We start from the raw sequence: 18,034 nt of genomic DNA, 5'->3' as shown, positions 1-18,034 counted from the left end.
TGTCAATGTGCTGTATTGTTCGAGAATGTGTCAGGGCCAGCGGGGCAAGCCGTGTGTAAATTATTAAAGGACCCAAAATGCAAGCAGGGCTTCTGATGAGAGTGAGCTTTATTGAGGAGGATGACATACAACAAAAGGCGAGGGTGGCGAGAACAGAACTGATAAAACCTAAACTGGGAAAACACCTGAAACCTTGAGACACAAACAGAGATGCAGGAGAACCACACAGGATGACAAAGGGAGACAACGCAGACAAACCAGCAACAGGCAGGCGAACACACAGGGCTTAAATACGCACAGCAGTAATCAAGGGATGGGAGACAGGAGGGGAAAACACCTGGGAGAAATCAGAGCTGACGAGACAGGGGAAACGTAATCTGAACACACTGACATCTGACACGGACCTTCAAATTAAAACAGGAAACTCAACACACATGCAAAGATACAGACTCAGAGACGCGGGCTTTACACAGAGACCTGACTACACTGAAACAGAGGGAACACACAGGCAGGGATGATTAGACACAGAGCAGAGGGAGCACAGAATATCATGAGAGGAAAAGAGATCAAAACCTAGGACCAAGAATTACCAAAACTAAAAAACAGACAGCAATAACATCAGGGAAATAAATAATAAATTATTCAAATCACTGGGTCACAGACCCAGGACCATGACAGTGAGTCAACATTGTTTTCTTCAGTTTTTTCTTTTTGTATAACTGCATAAATATATTACACCATATCACAGGGGGAAATATTCCACCTTTTACTCAATTAAACTGGTTTGGACTTTCTGTCCAAACTGTCTGGACCTAAAGAGTATGTAAGAAATCTGGGAGCAGTACATAATACATCTTTTGGCAAGGCTGTATCTCTGCATGGTGAATGTTTCCATGTTCATCACCTTGTTAACTGTATCCTGTTTGTTTAATATATATTAAATGCTTGAAGAGATGGTGAAAACAAACAAACTCAAAGACAAAGAGAGAAGGGACATGCAAAACCCATTAAACAATAGCTTTTAACATTGACAAGATGGTGTGATCAGGTAACACTGATGACAGAGTACACAAATAGGAGACCTGCCCACCAACAGGCTGTTTATCTAGCCACGTATGCACAACCTGTCACCAAATGCACAATTCAGATTTTTCATAATATTAATAATAATACATGCTATTTATAGGCACCTTTGAGACCGTCAATGTCACCTTACAATAGAATAATAACAGTAGCAACAATACAATATAATGAAATATAGCAAAATAAAATTTAAAATAAGGTAAATGATAGAAAAAACAAGCATGAAAGTATAAAAGCTAAGCAATAAGAAAAAAAGAGACGTCAGTAAACAGTAAAAGTCTTGTTGGTCATCTACAATGATATGTATTTCGGGGTGATCGTGGCTCAAGAGTTGGTAGTGTGTCTTGTAATCGGAAGGTTGCCGGTTCGAGCCCCGGCTTGGACAGTCTCGGTCGTTGTGTCCTTGGGCAAGACACTTCACCTATTACCTACTGGTGATGGCCAGAAGGGCCGATGGTGCGATATGGCAGCCTCGCCTCTGTCAGTCTGCCCCAGGGCAGCTGTGGCTACAACTGTAGCTTGCCTTCACCAGTGTGTGAGAGTGAATGAATAGTGGCTTTGTGGGTCCTGAAAAGCACTATATAAGTGCAATCCATTATTATTACAATAATATATACATTGGTTGGTATTTAGAGTTAGTATTTTTTTGGAGAAAGTTTAATATATTTAGTGTAATTAATCTGAACTGATTCAATATTAATTCAATAGTATTTGGTTTATTTCCTAGAACAGGAGTCTGGATTTTTTTATAGCTTTAGCTATGACTAACCAGGTCTTGTTATAGAATGAAAACAATGTAGGTTTTAATTTGGATTTGTAGACTATATGTGACGAATATGGGTGATAAATTAACTTTTTAAGTTGTGTATATTTTAACAACAAATAATATGCAGATAAATTTATTATTTCTTTCTGGACGTGGGGAAGTTTTTCAAGGCTCATAAAAAGTTTGATTTTATCCAGAAACATCACAACAGAAACATTGAAGAAGTGCTTTACTTTTGACACTTTAGCTTCAATTTCAGGACCTTTAATTAATTTAATGATACGATGTTTATTATAATACTTCTTCAGCACCTCTTTAGTTTTTGCTCTCTAGGCACAAAGGTACTTATGTACTTACTTGCTGTCCAACTTGTACCAGATGAGAGTGGTTATCAGGGTCCCCAAACCCAGGAGAGTGATCATGAAAGAGAAGAGAGACTTTCTACTCCGTCTCCTCATACTGCTCCCCTCCTGTTAGTCTTAACCTTTAGACTGTCCAAATTTTCTCTCTCCCTCTTCCTCCTTCTCCTGTTTTTGCCTTTTACAACACTCACTCTTTTTTTATCTGCCCTATCCCAGTGCCTTTTCAGTTTTTTCCCACTGCTGCTCAGATTGCTCTACCTCACAGTACTTCAGACACACACACACACACACTCATAAACTCATACATGCCAGCTCAATGAAGATAATGAATCTTTTGCCTTATATCCACCCGCTGTTTTAAGCACTCATCACTCCCTCCTCCCTCCTTTATTCTCTTTCTGTTTGGTTTCACTTTGTGTTTTTTTCTTCCTCATTGATGATCACTACAAAGTATGAATCAGTGTGAGGGTGTGCAAGGAAATGCTTTCAAGACCTATTGTATGCAGAGGAAAGTCAAGGAGGTAAGGCCATACTTCCAATTAGAGGAACTCTTAATACCAACCAAATGCGTATGAACATGCAAACGTTTTCAGCTGGTGTTTCTCTAACTAAGTAACTAACAGCTGGAAAAATTAGAGAAGTTCGAACTGATAATTTACTTACTCTCTGTTGCCAAATGAGTAGTGTTAGCAGAATTAAATTCTTGCAGTGATTAATTTATACTGTAAAAACACTTAAAGAAAAGCATGCCTTTAAAAACACATCTGATAATGTATTAATATTTTAAACTTAGATCTTAAATTTTACTTAAAACTAAATTATACAAGCACGTCACATATCAGTACATGCAAGTGTCCACTTTGTGGCAGCATTTCTTCATCACTATGTTGTCACTTTTGCATATATGTCACACCTGCACATTTTTACTGCTCTTTGGAATCTGGATCTTGGACAACTCTTGAAACAGATGCCTCCCAAAACAAATATTTTTGATCAACTATTTGCTCAAATTGCCACACATATTCAGTCCATCCAGGTCTTTGTGTATTCTGGCTTACCTTAGCATTTTCTCCCTGCATTATTTAAGAATGGCATCTTGATAGCAACCATTCCACTGAGACCATTTCTGTTAAGGCTTCAGTAAACAGTAGATGGATCAACTGAAAGACCAGATAAATTTCTCAGGTCCTGTGTTAGTTTATCTGCTGTAGATAATATTTTAGGCCTGCCACTTCTTCTTTTGTCCTTTCTTTCTTATTTCTTATTCTTATCCTTAAACGTTTTTAAGGTGTCTCTGCACACCATGCTGGGATAGGCCAAGATTTCAACTGTATTATTGTGAGACATTTTTAAGGCAAAGGACCGTGGGATTGTCCAAATGTAATTTAAAAAACTCACTGGAGACTTCCCCCTTCAAGCACTTGCATGAAACCTTGTGTTTTATGCTTTTGCTCCCTACCAAGAATTAATTTCCCAGTTCTTGACTGTTGTTTATTTGTGTTCATTTTTATTCTTACAGCTTGGTCCTTCAGGTTGGATCTCAACATCTCCCCCACTCACCTCGGGAACATGACCAAGACCGTACACAGGGGAGTCTGGGGCTCCACCCGAGTATTGTTACAAATGCTGTTTCAGGATGTAGAGGGCAGGAGCTAGAGGCGACAGGAAGAATCATAAACCAGAGGAGCAACTAGAACTGGGAGCAAGTGGCCTTGGACTGCAAAAAGGACACCTCACGTGAAAAATAAGAAAGCCCACTGATCAATGGCCATGTCTACCATTCACAGAGAGTTAGGGAATGGCTGCAATCACAGCATTGTAAGATGGTGACAGATGTACCCTTAGGCCCCCTCCTCGATTCAGAGATGGTCTTTCCCTTTTCCACATAAATGGCCTCCTTGACTCCTCGCTCAAACCAGCGTTCCTTCCTGTCCAGGATGTTTACATCCTCATCATTGAAAGAGTGTCCACTGGCCTGTAGGTGTAAATAGACTGCAGAGTCCTGGCCTGACAAGTTAGCTTTTCTGTGTTGTGCCATCCGCTTAGTCAGAGGTTGTTTGGTTTACCCGATGTATAAATCCTGGCAATCCTCCTGGCACTTAACAGCGTACACTATGTTGCTCTGTGTCACTTGGTTGAGTTGAACATGCTACATCCAGATGAACAGAATCAATCTTTTGGAATTTACTTACCTGGATGATTGAGCATGCATCAAGATATGTCATTTAAGGGAATGAAACACATGAAAAAAATGTTGAATAACAACACTGTGCTTTCCTCAAATTCTGTTCCACAGCAGGAACCAGGACCTTCAACAGAACGGGTGAAACCAGGAGACTGGGTGTTCCTTAAAGTCATTAAGAGCAGTGAAAATAGTGGAGAGAAGAACCTGGATATATTTAAGTCATTGTAAGTCTGCCACACACGTCAACCACAAAGATAACAAATAAAGCTGAGGTAAAGCAACACTTTCAAATGCACTTTAAAACTATCTACGCAATGGAACCTGTACCTGTGCCCTGGTTTATCTGGTTGTGTCTTTTTACTGTGGTTTTAGGCCTAAAGGCAAACACTTTGGCATCAGAAAGTAAACGTTCTCACAAATTCTATAAAAGAGACCTACCCACATTTGAATCACGTGTGTATACATATATAGACACCATAGGTGTTCCAAGGTGAGGCCCAGATGAGTTTAAAGCACATAACCAGATAGCTGCAGGTTTTAATCCATATTCTGGTGGCTAACTATTATTAAAATGTTGATTGGATAAATTAACTGTATTACAAACAACAAAGATTCTTGAGTTACTTTAGCGTTGCCATTAAGAGGCTTTTGGAAGAGCAGAAAGATAATATACTTTTAAAGGCATGTTGAAAGGCTTATTTTCAAAAATAAAAAGAAGCTTAGCAAGAGAAAGAACTCTTACTCTTCCCAAAGAGCCTGAAACAAGAAAAGAGTCTGAAACAGAAAAGAGGAGGAAAATCTTGTCCTAAAAGAACTGCTAGACAATATAAACCCTTGTTTTAAGAAAAAAAAAAGACAGTATTATTCAAAGCTTATTAGACTATAGTGAGCGAAATGCAGATGTTGAATTCATCTGTCACAGGGGTGGGGAACGCCAGACCTCAAGGGCCGGTGTCCTGCAGGTTTTAGGTGTGTCCTTGATCCAACACAGCTGGTTTAAATGGGTAAATTACCTCCTCAACATCTCTTGAAGTTCTCCAGGGGTCTAATAATGAACTAATCATTTGATTCATGTATGTTGACCCAGGGTGACATCTCAAACCTGCAGGACACCGGCCCTCGAGGCCTGGAGTTCCCCACCCCTGATCTATCAGAATAACTCTGTCACAGGATGTCACATGTTGGATTTGATTAAATATTTGTAAGTTTCACATAAGACCAAACATAAGACCGAACCTGTCTTCCTAGAGACACCATGCAGGACACCACAACATGACACATCAACAAGAGACGAGCAGCTAACCCACGCTGGTTTTGTTTTCCAGAATTGTCAAGATGATTTTAGTGTAACATATTCAGGTGGAAATCTAAAAAAGAAAAATATAAATAAATAAAATGGTCGAATTCCCAGAGTTAAAGATGACTAGTCTACTTCAGGTTTATGTCTTGCAAAAATGAGCCAACATTCCCTTCTCTAAGCAAGCTTGCCAAGAAACATCTGGAACTTATTACATCATCTGTACCTACAATTAGGATTTTCTAAAGGCAAAGTTAGTAAGCTAGAAAAGAAGTACAAGAAAACATTTATTTTCCATTAATAATTTATACACTTTATTTAAAAAACACACAAGTGCAATAACAGGGAAAATGTTTTGTTATTATATTATTGTTTCTGAACAAAGAAGTGGAGTGTATCATGTGAGATTCAGAGCAACAAATACTTTGCTTCCCTAGCAGTCTGTCTAATTAAATATCCAGGCCTAGTGTGCGGTTTCCCCTCATTACAGGCTACAACTTAGCATGCCAAAGCACTCAGTACACTCTGACAGCGCCTCAGACTTCAGCTCCATTACAGACTACGGGAACCTGGACACCAGTAACTCATAAGGTTGGAAGAACAATACTGTACAATAGAATACAATAAAATTTTCAAAATAAGATCCCACAGGGTTCAAAGTGTCCGTGATGGGGTGGAATTAAAGATGAATTTTAGCAAAATGGGTAATTGCCTAATACTGATGATTGTGATTTCATGCATGAGGTGGGAAGTTGTATTTGACCAATAATATTTAAGAAATCTACTATCAGATGAATTTATTAAACATGCAGTTCTTTAAGGTGATCAAAAGTGCACCTCTCTGACAGAATCAACCATTGTCATGGTCCCTCAGTCCTACCTGGCTGACATATCAGGGTTTTCTCTCTCTCTAGGCTTCCATTTCTCTCTCTCCTCTCTTCTGTCTGTTATTGTTTGTTGTTGTCTGTGCTCTGAGGCAGTACTCATTTCGTGTTCCTGCCCTTGAGTCTACACACCTGAAGATAATCAACCCCCTCTGGCCTCTGATCTCATCATCAGTCATTACTTAAGGTAGTCATTCATTGCTGGATTGTTGAACTACCTTGTTAGTTAAGCACTGGCTCCTAGCTTGTATTTTGCTCGTGTGTGTTTGCCTCAAAGGATACGACATTGTCTTCTCCCTCTGTACAGACCTTCCCTGGATTCCCCTTGCTGGAGTGTGGTGAGTGTGCCTGTTTTGAGAGAGTATTGTACTGAAGAGACAATTGGATGTTTTTGGATGCCCGTTTCGCCTTAGACCCCTGGAGCCCCATTTTTCTACCTGCACTGTTATTTATAGCATATTCTGATGAAAAGCTGTAAATAAAGTGCACTAAACTTTAAAAACATAAAACCATTGATTATCTGTCTGCATCACTAACAGTTTAAATCACCAATGAAATGACTGCCTTGTTATAAAACCCAGTCTTATTTCTGTTTATCCTTGCTTGCTCTGGAATTGCTGGAAAGCTTTCTGAAATTCTTCCCTTAGAATTTTATTTAACCTCCTAAGACCTGAACTCTTCCATGGCATGTGTTTTGAATTTCTCTTTGATATTTGGGCACGTTGGGACCTCATAAATGTAAAAACAAAGAATTTCCAGATTTATTTATTTTTTTACCTTATTTTTGTTTCTGAGAAAAATGAGATCCACATATGACAACATTTGTTTTAAATTTCGATAGAACAGTAGCAGTATCATGTCCTCGTAAGTGGATATCAGGCCCTCGTAGAGCAAAATTTATTATTTTGGTCTAGACATCCCAAAATGTGATGTCCACATATGTGGACGCCAGTTCCTAGGAGGTTAACCCTCTCAGGCTCAAATTAAGTTTTAGTTACAGGAAAAATCTGAATTTGGGGGAAAATTATCACAAAAAAAAGACTCATAAAATATGTATGTGGGGTAATCAGGTTGTTAGTTTTTAACTGTTGCAAATCGGCAACGCCTGCCTCGAGAGGGTTAAAATCAACACATAAGAAAATTAAATACCTGAGAAACCATGCTTTCATTTAGTGTGAAACATGTTTAATAACCATTTAATAAATACAATAACTGAGGCCTTGGTTATAATTTCCACATTACTTTCCACGTCTGCAGGTCTGCTGGAGTCTACTTGAGTCAGAGTGACTTAAGGATCAGGCGGTAAGTGTGAGGGTGTGTGCGTGGCACCGTGGGCCGGCCAGTTTTTTGTCACTAATTGCACATTCACCCCAGATGGCAAACTTCAGATAAGTATGACAGGAACAGCTACTAAACCATGGTGTCTCCAGCTCTCTGCACCAAGGTTTAAGTGACTAAGCTCCTCTAACCTTATGGTTAGAAGAGAAGGTTGTGTCTTACTTTTCTCTGGTAGGGTGTCCCGAGGCAAATTAGACCATTTTCATTTCTTCCTATGTTTCACTGGCAACTTAAAGGCTGAATATATAGCCATCTATCATGAAATCTTCTATCTATCAGGAAGTATCTCCAAGCGTTTTAAGTCAAGTGTCTTAGTGCCCTAGCGGTCAGTATATTGATAGGAGTTCCACAGAGATATATTGTAAGAGCTCTATTATTTACCATTTATATAAAGAATAAATCTGTGGTTTATATTTTCACACTATTTTATATGCCACTTGAGAGCTTTTTCTTTTATCTGGACATTGCAAAACTGTTGTCTTCTGCTCATCATTGCTACAGTAATTGCAATCTGTGGTCATAGGACTTTCTAATATTAGCTGTGCTTCTTATTGAAATCTGTCTTTAAAAACACAAAAGAGGATAATAAAAGGGAAACAATGCATATAAATATATGTATATATACAGTAACCACAAAATGACCCAAAAGCACTTGAGATAAATCTTCCAACTGAGACGTCCAGAGAAATCTTTCCCCACCTGATTAGAGAAGTGAATGGCGCCACACTTTTTAATATTTATTTTTTCATTTGAACTTAATTTTCCTTTTTATAACATACTGTTAAAAACAAATATATACAAATGTTCACAATATGTTACCGTTGCTACAACAAGAGATGTCAGGTGTGGTAATTCACAGCTTTACAATGCAGTGTTATGCTGAGAAACCTTGCATAATATTCCACGTAACTTGGCATGCACCTCACAACATATGTAACTACACATCAGAGCAGATGTGTATTTACACCAGCGGATACCCACAAAGGTCCAGTGTCTCTTGTGGAAGCACAAGAGGGACCTAAATGGTAGGAGGCTTGTCATTTTAACATTGTGGCTGATTAGGGGCATTTCTGCATGACAAAAATCAATGCTAATGCTTTAAAAATACCAGCCTAAAAGGCAACATTCCCGGCTACATCAGACCCACAAACATACTGTTACAAATATTGCATAAAAAATTGTTCTGAGCAGAGGTTTTCACTCTAAGTGCAAATTTTACAATTACATTTTTACATTTACAATCAACACTGAGACAAAAAACACTTACACAACTAACATTTTACCAATAAATGTATGTTGCCACTTTGTGGCAGTAAGTTTTTTATCACTGTCTGGTCACTGCAGTGACAAAGCATAGCACACATTTGTGTGGTTTTATCAGGCACTACACATTCATTACCAGCTGGTACTAAAATATGAAGTGGTTAATAGTTTAAAAAAAGTCAAAATAGTCCTTACATTCAGTGCATTCATTTTGCTTCTAAAAAGCTTTTCAGAACGAATGTCTTCATGTAATGGAGGTATTTCAGAATATAAGGTGAGATCAATCTTTCATAAGGCACTAGACTGAGAGTAACTGCCTTACAGAGGCATCAAACTACAATGAAATCATTTCAGACTCCAAACGGAACATTTGTTTAATAAATAGGGTTAAAGATGCACTCATCAGTGCAAATGTCTTGGTTGCTGGAAGGCAAGGAAGGTGTCTATGTGGCCATTTTCCATATTTCCACTAACCAAAAATAATGTGTAAATTTTCTCAAACACATATGAAATGAATTAAGTGTCTAACTTCATCCTGAGGCTAAAGAGAAGGCACTTGATTCTCCACATTGCTTCTGTGCTGTTGTCTATCCCTGGGAACTATTTTTCATTTACAGTCTTCCAGGTGAAGCCTGAGTACACCTTCAGTGTGCAGCTGCAACAAGCGGTCAAACTCAGCTGGCATTGCGTGAAAACTCGTTTTAGCTGGTTTGTCATCATAGTAGTGGTTAGTCAGGGTATAGAAGCCATATGGGTGATTACTAAAGGGCCAGAATCCATACAGATGCACATTTTCACACAGTTCCAGGGCCATGCTAGCCATAATTAATCCAGTGCTGAGCCGCCTTTCTTTCAGGCCTTCAGAGCGCCAGAATTGAGCTAGACTGTCAAGGTACTGAGGGTTGAAGAAAACAGGTCGAATAGGGCTTTTAAAGTCCTCTATTGTATATGCAACTCGCTGACACACAGCAGTATTTATACCAAACGAGAAGGCAGGAAGGAGCAGCAGAGAGTTGCCGTACTTGTGAAGACTCTCCACAAATGGAAGGCGACGTCCCACCAGCGAGCCATACCTGTGCAAAAGAAACAGCTGACGTTGAGCAACAACACAGAAGTAATGTGAGGTGACAGAGATTTATTTTCTTGCTTACCTCTGTGTGAAGATGCTTGGGTTTGCTGTCACAAGGCTAGTTTTGATGCCAACATCTTTCTCATATCCATTTTCCAAAGGAGGTAAGTTGCACCTGAACAAACAAAAAAGTAGACACAGAAATGGTTACATGGAATTTCCACTCTGAATTTGGTCTACATTGGACACTATTCTCACCTGATAACAAAGTCAGCTGAATCAATCATTTTTCCACAGCTGCTCTCAGACAGGATCCCACCATTCCCAACAACCGAACAAGTGTCCCATTTTTTATTTGAGAACGGATTCTCCTGGAATAGACAGCGACAGATAAGGCATTATAAAAAAAAACATTTAGATTGTTGCTGATGTCAAATGTTAGAGGAAAAAAGATTCATTTCATTGCTTTAATGTTTCCTCTTCAATTCAGACGTGAAGCACTTCAAAACAACATAACAGCTGACCGAATTGCAGTACAAACAGAGTAATTAAAAATAAAAATAAAAAATAAGAGAACAAGAATAAAAGAATAAATCAGTACAGATACAAACAAAGGGTAAGAAGTTTAAATGATTTTTAAAAACAGCAAGAGATGGAGCCTGCCTGGCAGCTCATTTCACATTTTAGGAGGCAAAACTGCAAAGGCTCTGTCTCCTCTGGATTTATAAAATGTCTACAGGACAATCAAAAGCATCTGGTTATCTGATCTAAGAGCACGTGACGGCATGTAAAGGTGAAGCAGCTCAGACAAATAAGAAGGGGCAAGACCATTAAGACACTTAATAACAAACAACAGAATTTGAAATGGATGAAATGGCTGCATGTCTGTCATTACTATGCAGCTTTTCTTCTTCTCCTTTTATACCGATGTATACTTTATGCTCAGTTTGTATCCGGTTTGAGGTGGTGTAGCATTTAAGTTCCAAAATTATATTTTGGTCCCTCCTGCAAAATTAGGCTAGGCTATGTTTGTAATACTTATAAAAACATTTTTTTAAATGATGGTGCATTACTTACATATTTCCCAATCTGCAATTAAAGGAGCCACATGTTCTGTTTTCTCTTATGTATTTACATAAGCAGCCCACCCCACACCCCCTCACACACACACACACACACACACACACACACACACACTCAAGAGAAAAATGGTAATATAATCACTATGGTCAAATAAAACATTTGGGGAACCAATAACAAAAAAAAACCTACCTTTGTAAAAATGTTGAAAAAGTCTTTGTTCACCTGTAGAGTCCTCTTCTTTTCCCCATCATAAACGAGCTTCAACCCCACTGGAGTGTTATTCTTGGTGATGATGGCTTTGTCAAAGCCATTGCACTTAACACTCAGATTAGTTCTGGGGAACATAAAACACTTTGTTGACACAGACTAGCTATTTACCAGACAAACTGGTTCACAGCTATTAACTGGGAACAGAATTATTGTTGTTTTTTTTTCAAAATAAAATCTATCTGGATTGGTATATAATATCATATGCAGTAAAGTAGAAGAATTTTTTTTTATGAAATAACATTAGTCCATTAAAAACATGACAATGGTGGGATCCTGAATAAAAAAAATTTAAATGCCATTATTAGAAATGCATATTAGCCATGTGTCCGAAAGCCTGTGTGACATCTAAGAAAACTATCAATATTTGCTGTTGATGCTTGTTTAATTTATACTAACAATCATTGGCAATCTAAAGGAAACCACTGCTATCAGTCCCTTAACGTCATGGCAAGGAATACCATTTCTTTAGTGCTTTTGATTCTCTTCATGTTCATTGATGTGTTCAGTGAAATAGTTCAGTGTGAGTAAATAGACAGAGAGAGATAAGACATCAGTACACCTACAGGGCAGAACAGCAAACAACAGGTGAGTGAGGGAAGGAACAAACATTGATCAATATAAAGTTAAACAAGAAAAGGTTAAAAATAAAATAAAAGAGCAGTGTATTACAACACAGTTAGCTTCAGTGTTCGGTATTAAAAAAAATCTTTCTTTCAGCTGTAGTTAACAAATACAACAACAACTCGTGTTAATGTTTTATGCAGCTCGAGCTATTAGAAAGTCTCAGTTATATAGTCTTAAAGAAACATTCACCCACATGGCAAATATCTCAAGTATTCTTTGTTGTGCCTACAGAGACATTATGTCAAAGTCAGGGCGCGTTTCATCGTCCCTCATTGCAGGGCTCCTTTGGTTTAAGCTACTGGCTCACTGACTCCCACATGACAGAGGCTGATGACGCCTGATACCTGATAGGCTGATGCCCTTCATAAAATCTTTGCACAAAAAAATCCTGTTAATGATACACTATTTGAATATATTACAGTGGGGATCATATTATGCTTGCAGAGTTCATCAGTGGCTTTAATTGTATTTTATTTTTAATTTGAAATTTACTTGAGCAGACACACTGTCAGGGTCCTGGGTCTGCGTGACCCAGGGTCCCTGAGCAGTTATGGACTTATTATTATTATATTATAATTGTTTTTGCTGCTATGCGCTGCTGTCCCTGTTGTCCACGTGTGTGTGTGTGTGTGTGTGTGTGTGTGTGTGTGTGTGTGTGTGTGTGTGTGTGTGTGTGTGTGTGTGTGTGTGTGTGTGTGTGTATATAGGCAGGTGTGTGTGTTTGTGTGGATGCGGCTGTGACAGGCACCTTCAGGCCTGGTGGGTGTGGCCCTGCCAGGTGGTTGGCCACACCTGAAGACCATCACACACCTGCAGCTGATCAAGCCTCGTCGGAGGAGCTACTTAAGAGTGTGGTGGAGCTCTCTCCAACACTGGATCATTGTGTGACTTCACGTTAGTCTCTTGGCAAGTTAGTTAAGGTTAGTCTGCTGCATTGTGGTGTTTCTGACGGCTGCCTCTTTGTTATTCCCCAGGAGGAGTGTGGAGACGAGAGGGCAGCGAGCACGGGGTGCTCAGACACTGAAGAGTGGAGACAAAGAATACTAACACTGGGAAGAGGGCATGTCACGGGAGTCGGGAACGCACTGGGGATTTATTGTTATTTTCCTGCACTGTAAATAAACGCACTGTTGCATCACAGAGTCCAGCATTTGGGTCCTCCTTCCCCTCATCCCCACGCTCTGCCATACAGACCGTGACACACACACACTCCTATTTAGTAAAAAGTTTTTACTTTGATTTTGTAATTTCTATAGAAAAAAATTGAAAGTGTTTGCGAATTGGTTCTTACCTGAATTTTAAGTAATTGTCCTCCTGCTTCTTCCAGGTTTGATTGTAACGCTCTTGTACCTTGCTAATGATTTCCCTGTGACACACACAAAAACAGTCAGTGAACAGAATCATATCTGCACAGCTGACATGACTTCATTTTTGATGATGGCATAAACAAAGAGGTTTCTCTGGGAAATTCTGAGACTGTCATGTTTTCTCTCACTTGCAGCCTTTGCAAATTTCTGAGGGCTTTGGGGCATGTTTCTTTTGAGAAGCTGGTCGTTGAGGTTCCACATGTCTGAAAAAAAACACAAACAAACAAGGAAAAAAATGGTAAGATTAAATAATATAGATCAGGAAAATGCAGAAAAAATGTAATAATTTACAAAGGACAGTTGGACTGAATGAGAACGTTATCCTGGGTCCTTCCAACCTGCATGAAGATTAAATAATTCTTCGTGAAAATGATACCCTCAGTTTCCTGTTCCTAGCTGGCAGCAGTGACAGTGTGTGGTCATCTGCTGCTGTAGCCCACCTGCTTCAAGGTTCAACATGTTGTAATTTCCGATATGCTTATCTGGATATCTTGGCAATAATAAGTCATTATTTGACAATCTCCACATACCTGCATTTAGTAAATTGATGCAATGCAATTGGCTGACTGCACTAATAAGAAGCTGGGCGGCACAGGTTCGAATCCTACCCGTGGCTGTTACAGCAACATCGTCCCCACTCACGCTCATTCTGCTTTCTTGACATTCTTCAGTGTACCGTTTCAAATAAAGCTGTCTTCAGCAAACACTTCAGCTTCTACACCAATTTTCAGAAGATAGTTCTGCTTCTTCTGCTTTTTTCGACAGATAATTTCCGCTACAGGGCATTCACACAGCATTTTTGTTGTTGTTGTTAAATAATAATAAAAATAAACATTTTATTGTTATTAATAGTAGCTATTTGATAATATGTCAAGAGTTATGTTTGGATAGGGTTTAAAATATTTAGTTTAGTGATTCAAAACTAATTCAGTACTACCTAAGTGGTAAAACACATTATATACAATAATGCAACAGCCATCATATACAGCACACCATATAAGCTATCAATGTTTAACAGGGGGGCGGTGGTCTAAATAAGGTTTGCTATTCAATTAATAAATAAATAAAGCAATGCATATTTACAACCATATACGCATAATACACTCCAGGAGAAATTTAGCCACAATTATAAAACTGTAGAATAATCTGTCTTAGATTGCAGAATAAAAGTAGGAGCCAAACGGAGCAGATATATTTAGAAGTGGCTCAATGAACTCACCACAGACAGGTGACTGTGAGCGCAGAATATCCTCAACATACTTGTATTTGTTTTGCAAGCTGATGGATGAATATCTTTCGTTTCAAAGAGACTTGGGGTGTATTTCTCAAAATCTGTTCTGCTTAAGCTCAGTGTATGTCTCAGTCCGGGGCTTACGACTGCTGCAGAAGCATTGAACTACATTGAAATGAATTAAACTGAGCAATGAATACAAAACTGTATGAATTAGTGTAATTTACAGTTAAAGTGTATCAGCAGAATTCAGCTAAAGGGCCACAGTAACTTTCCTGGGCGAGCCTGGACTCCCGAGGCCCTTAACGTTGACGCTGACTCACTCAATAGCCTAATACCTAATGTGGTTTGCATACAAGAATTTTATCATGTCTTTTCAAGACTTAACACAAAAGGTTATTACATTTTTATATTTCAAAAGGTTATTACATTTTTATATTTCAGGTTTGAGTTATATTTCTTCAGCTCCAGTGAAAATAATTGATTTAAGCCGTTTCAAAAGGCTGAATATATTATTTGAATATCTAGACTACAGGTCCAGATGTCCCCAAACCTTTACCCCGAGACGCTGGCAGTCGCATTATTTATCAAAAAACATCATAACAGAATTATTGAAAAAGTCCTTTACTTTTGACAATTTAGCTTCACTTTAACGAAATGTACTTAATTTCACACTCTTGTTGCTACGTTGTTGCTACTTTTATATAATGAGCACAATACTTCTTCAACAGCCTCTTTAGTTTTTGCTCTTTAGGCACAAAGGTAGTTATGCACTCACTTGCCGACCGACATGTACCAGATGAGAGTGGTCATCAGGCTCCCCAGAAAGAGGACAGTGATCATGAGAGACTTCGAGAGCTGTCCCCTCATACCTCACCCCTCCTGTTAGTTTTTCCCTTTAGACGGCCCACCTTTTGTCTGTCTCTCTTCCTCCTTGTCCTGCTTTTACCTTGCACAACACTCGCTTGTTTTATCTACCCTGTCCCGGTTCCTATGTTCTCGTGTTTCCAAACTCGGTTTGCACTACCTCAAAGTACTTCACACGCACACGCGGCGGCTCAGTGAAGGCTTTTAATCTTTTGCCTCATGCCTGTCTGCTGTTTTACGCACTCATCACTCCACCCGCCTCCCTCGCTCACTCTCTTCCTGTCTCATTTGCCTCTGTGTTCAAATCCCTCCTCGATAAATTAAGCACCAGAAATTCCGTCATTTCTGACTGTCTAGTATGATTTCTTTTCCGCCTGACTCGTTGAGACAAGTTTGAGGTCCTGTGCGCACTTCTGTTACTTTGTTTCCCCTCGTTACACTTTGGTGGCAGTCAGCCGAGATAAAACCGATAGAGCGTTCCTCCACATCCTTATTTAATTCTTGCCACTTCTCCTTTGCTCGTCCGTCTTCCTTACGTTGTCTCGCACCCTTTTTTGTCATTTGCTCACACGAGGAAAGTCCGCCATTTCTTCGCAACTACAGCGCTGTTTTAGCCCCATTCTCTCGGGTTCTCTCAGGCTTCTGTGTCTAGTTTCCCCTCCCTCTGCCCACATTGGCTAAACCCCTCTCCCCTCTGCACTAAAAGCACGCAGTAACATGAGTGCCCTGTACTGAATTAGCTCACAGTTTGTCTCTTGACTCGACTGGTTTGTGTGTGGGTGAGTGTGTGTGTGTGTGTGTGATAAGAAACACGCAGTGTTGCCAACTCCTCAGTAAGGAAAATGGCTATTGGTTGTCCTAAAAGTCGCTAGAAGTCGCTAAATGACGTCATCACCTAATTTGCATAATTGGTCATGCTAATATAATTGTAACCTATGTTGTTGGAGAGAGAAATAACATCGTGGAAGAGACATAAAGTGAGTAAAAACGTCCTAAATGCATTTAGAGTTTATTTAGAACTACAAATTAAATTTCTTTTAGCAATTATTGTTTTTTTTAATGTCACAATTCCAACCCTGCTCCTTTACCCGGGCTTGGACCGGCAAAAGTGATCCGAAATAGGCACTCTGGTGGAGTTACTTTGTGTGTGTGTGTTTATAAGTAGTTTTAAACCTTGTGATCCACAAAACAGCATAAGAGTAAAAGAGTAAAAGAAGAACTGACTGTGTTACAGCACCCGCTGCTTGTTGAGAGTAAAAGCGATACGCGCTTTCACGTCTTTTTTTAGCGACTTTTTTAAGAAAAAAAGTCGCTAGGGGGTCTGAAAACTCGCTAAATATAGCGACAAAGTCGCTAAGTTGGCAACACTGGAAACACGTTCGAAATCAATGAGAGTCAGAGGAGGCAGGAGCCTATGACTGCCCCTCCAATCAGAGGGACTCTTAAAAACCAACCAAACTCTTACTAACTCACACAAAAGCTTCTTTGATTCACCCGTCAAACTTTGCAAGCTTACAGCTGGTGTTTCTCTATGTAACTAACAGCTGGAAAAAATGAGAGAAACAGGAAGCCATAATTTCTAACTTGTTCTATGTTGCCAAATGTGTGGTGGAAGTGGAATTAAATTCTTGGAGTAATTCATAATGAGGATTATGTTAAACTAGTTGCATTTATGGGATTTATTTCACAATGAATAACCATAAACAGATGGTTACTCCCACACTAATTCCAGTTGTCAGTGTTAAATTTCTTTTTTTTTCTCTTTGCAATAAAGCCATAATTCCTACATGCTATGGGATACCAGTTGTGTCACAGCAACCTCACTTCTCCAAACACAGAGAAGTCAATAACAACGAGTTCTGGAGCTTTTTCCTTTTTAAAAATAAAAAAATAAAAATCAGGATTTGTGACCCTTAAAATCAGGCTAATACAGACAGAGTGTTGTTAGGGAATGTCATGGGATTTAAGTTCTTTGGAGTTTTGCACGTTTATTATAAGGCGTTTTCTGTTTGGTTTCAGCTGCAGCTCATTGGAGATGATGTCATTTCCACTCACCCAATTACTATTTAAGCACATTAAACATTCATAATGTTGTAACAGAGGAGTTTTCCTCAGCTTTATGCAGTCCTGTGCGTGTAAGAAGCTTCGAGTCTCTCTAATGATGGAGGATTGTGTTGTTAACTTTTTATTGTGCACCTGTCATGAGTAGTAATGAACAGGGTTGTAGCTGTGAATGTCTATGTGTTCCCAAAGCTGCTCTGCTGGATTAAAATCTGATAATTTTGGAGGCCATTTGAGTACAGTGAACTCATTGTCATGTTCGAGAGACAATTTGTGAAATGGCA

At 39.1% G+C, this 18,034-nt stretch overlaps 1 protein-coding gene and 1 long non-coding RNA gene across 2 annotated transcripts; one reads left to right on the top strand and one right to left on the bottom strand.

Moving 5' to 3' along the window:
- Window positions 1-6,048: 6,048 nt before the first annotated feature.
- LOC120439924 lies at window positions 6,049-8,527 on the top strand. Its single transcript, XR_005612840.1, has 3 exons — window positions 6,049-6,764; window positions 6,885-6,915; window positions 7,835-8,527. It is a non-coding gene; the product is annotated as an uncharacterized LOC120439924 (long non-coding RNA).
- A 112-nt stretch (window positions 8,528-8,639) lies between these two features.
- Window positions 8,640-16,477, bottom strand: st8sia6 (ST8 alpha-N-acetyl-neuraminide alpha-2,8-sialyltransferase 6). Its single transcript, XM_031732363.2, has 7 exons — window positions 15,601-16,477; window positions 13,720-13,794; window positions 13,516-13,590; window positions 11,520-11,664; window positions 10,506-10,618; window positions 10,330-10,422; window positions 8,640-10,251 (listed from the first exon to the last, which is right to left on the bottom strand). Exons 1-7 carry the CDS (start codon window positions 15,690-15,692, stop codon window positions 9,786-9,788), a joined length of 1,059 nt encoding a protein of 352 aa, XP_031588223.2. The 5' UTR covers window positions 15,693-16,477; the 3' UTR covers window positions 8,640-9,785.
- Between the last annotated feature and the right edge of the window lie 1,557 nt (window positions 16,478-18,034).

The sequence above is a fragment of the Oreochromis aureus genome, linkage group 4 (genome assembly GCF_013358895.1).
Source record: "Oreochromis aureus strain Israel breed Guangdong linkage group 4, ZZ_aureus, whole genome shotgun sequence".
Lineage (NCBI taxonomy): Eukaryota > Metazoa > Chordata > Actinopteri > Cichliformes > Cichlidae > Oreochromis > Oreochromis aureus.
The sequence above is the reverse complement of the archived record's forward strand: the minus strand, read 5'-3'. Positions and strand labels throughout refer to the sequence as shown.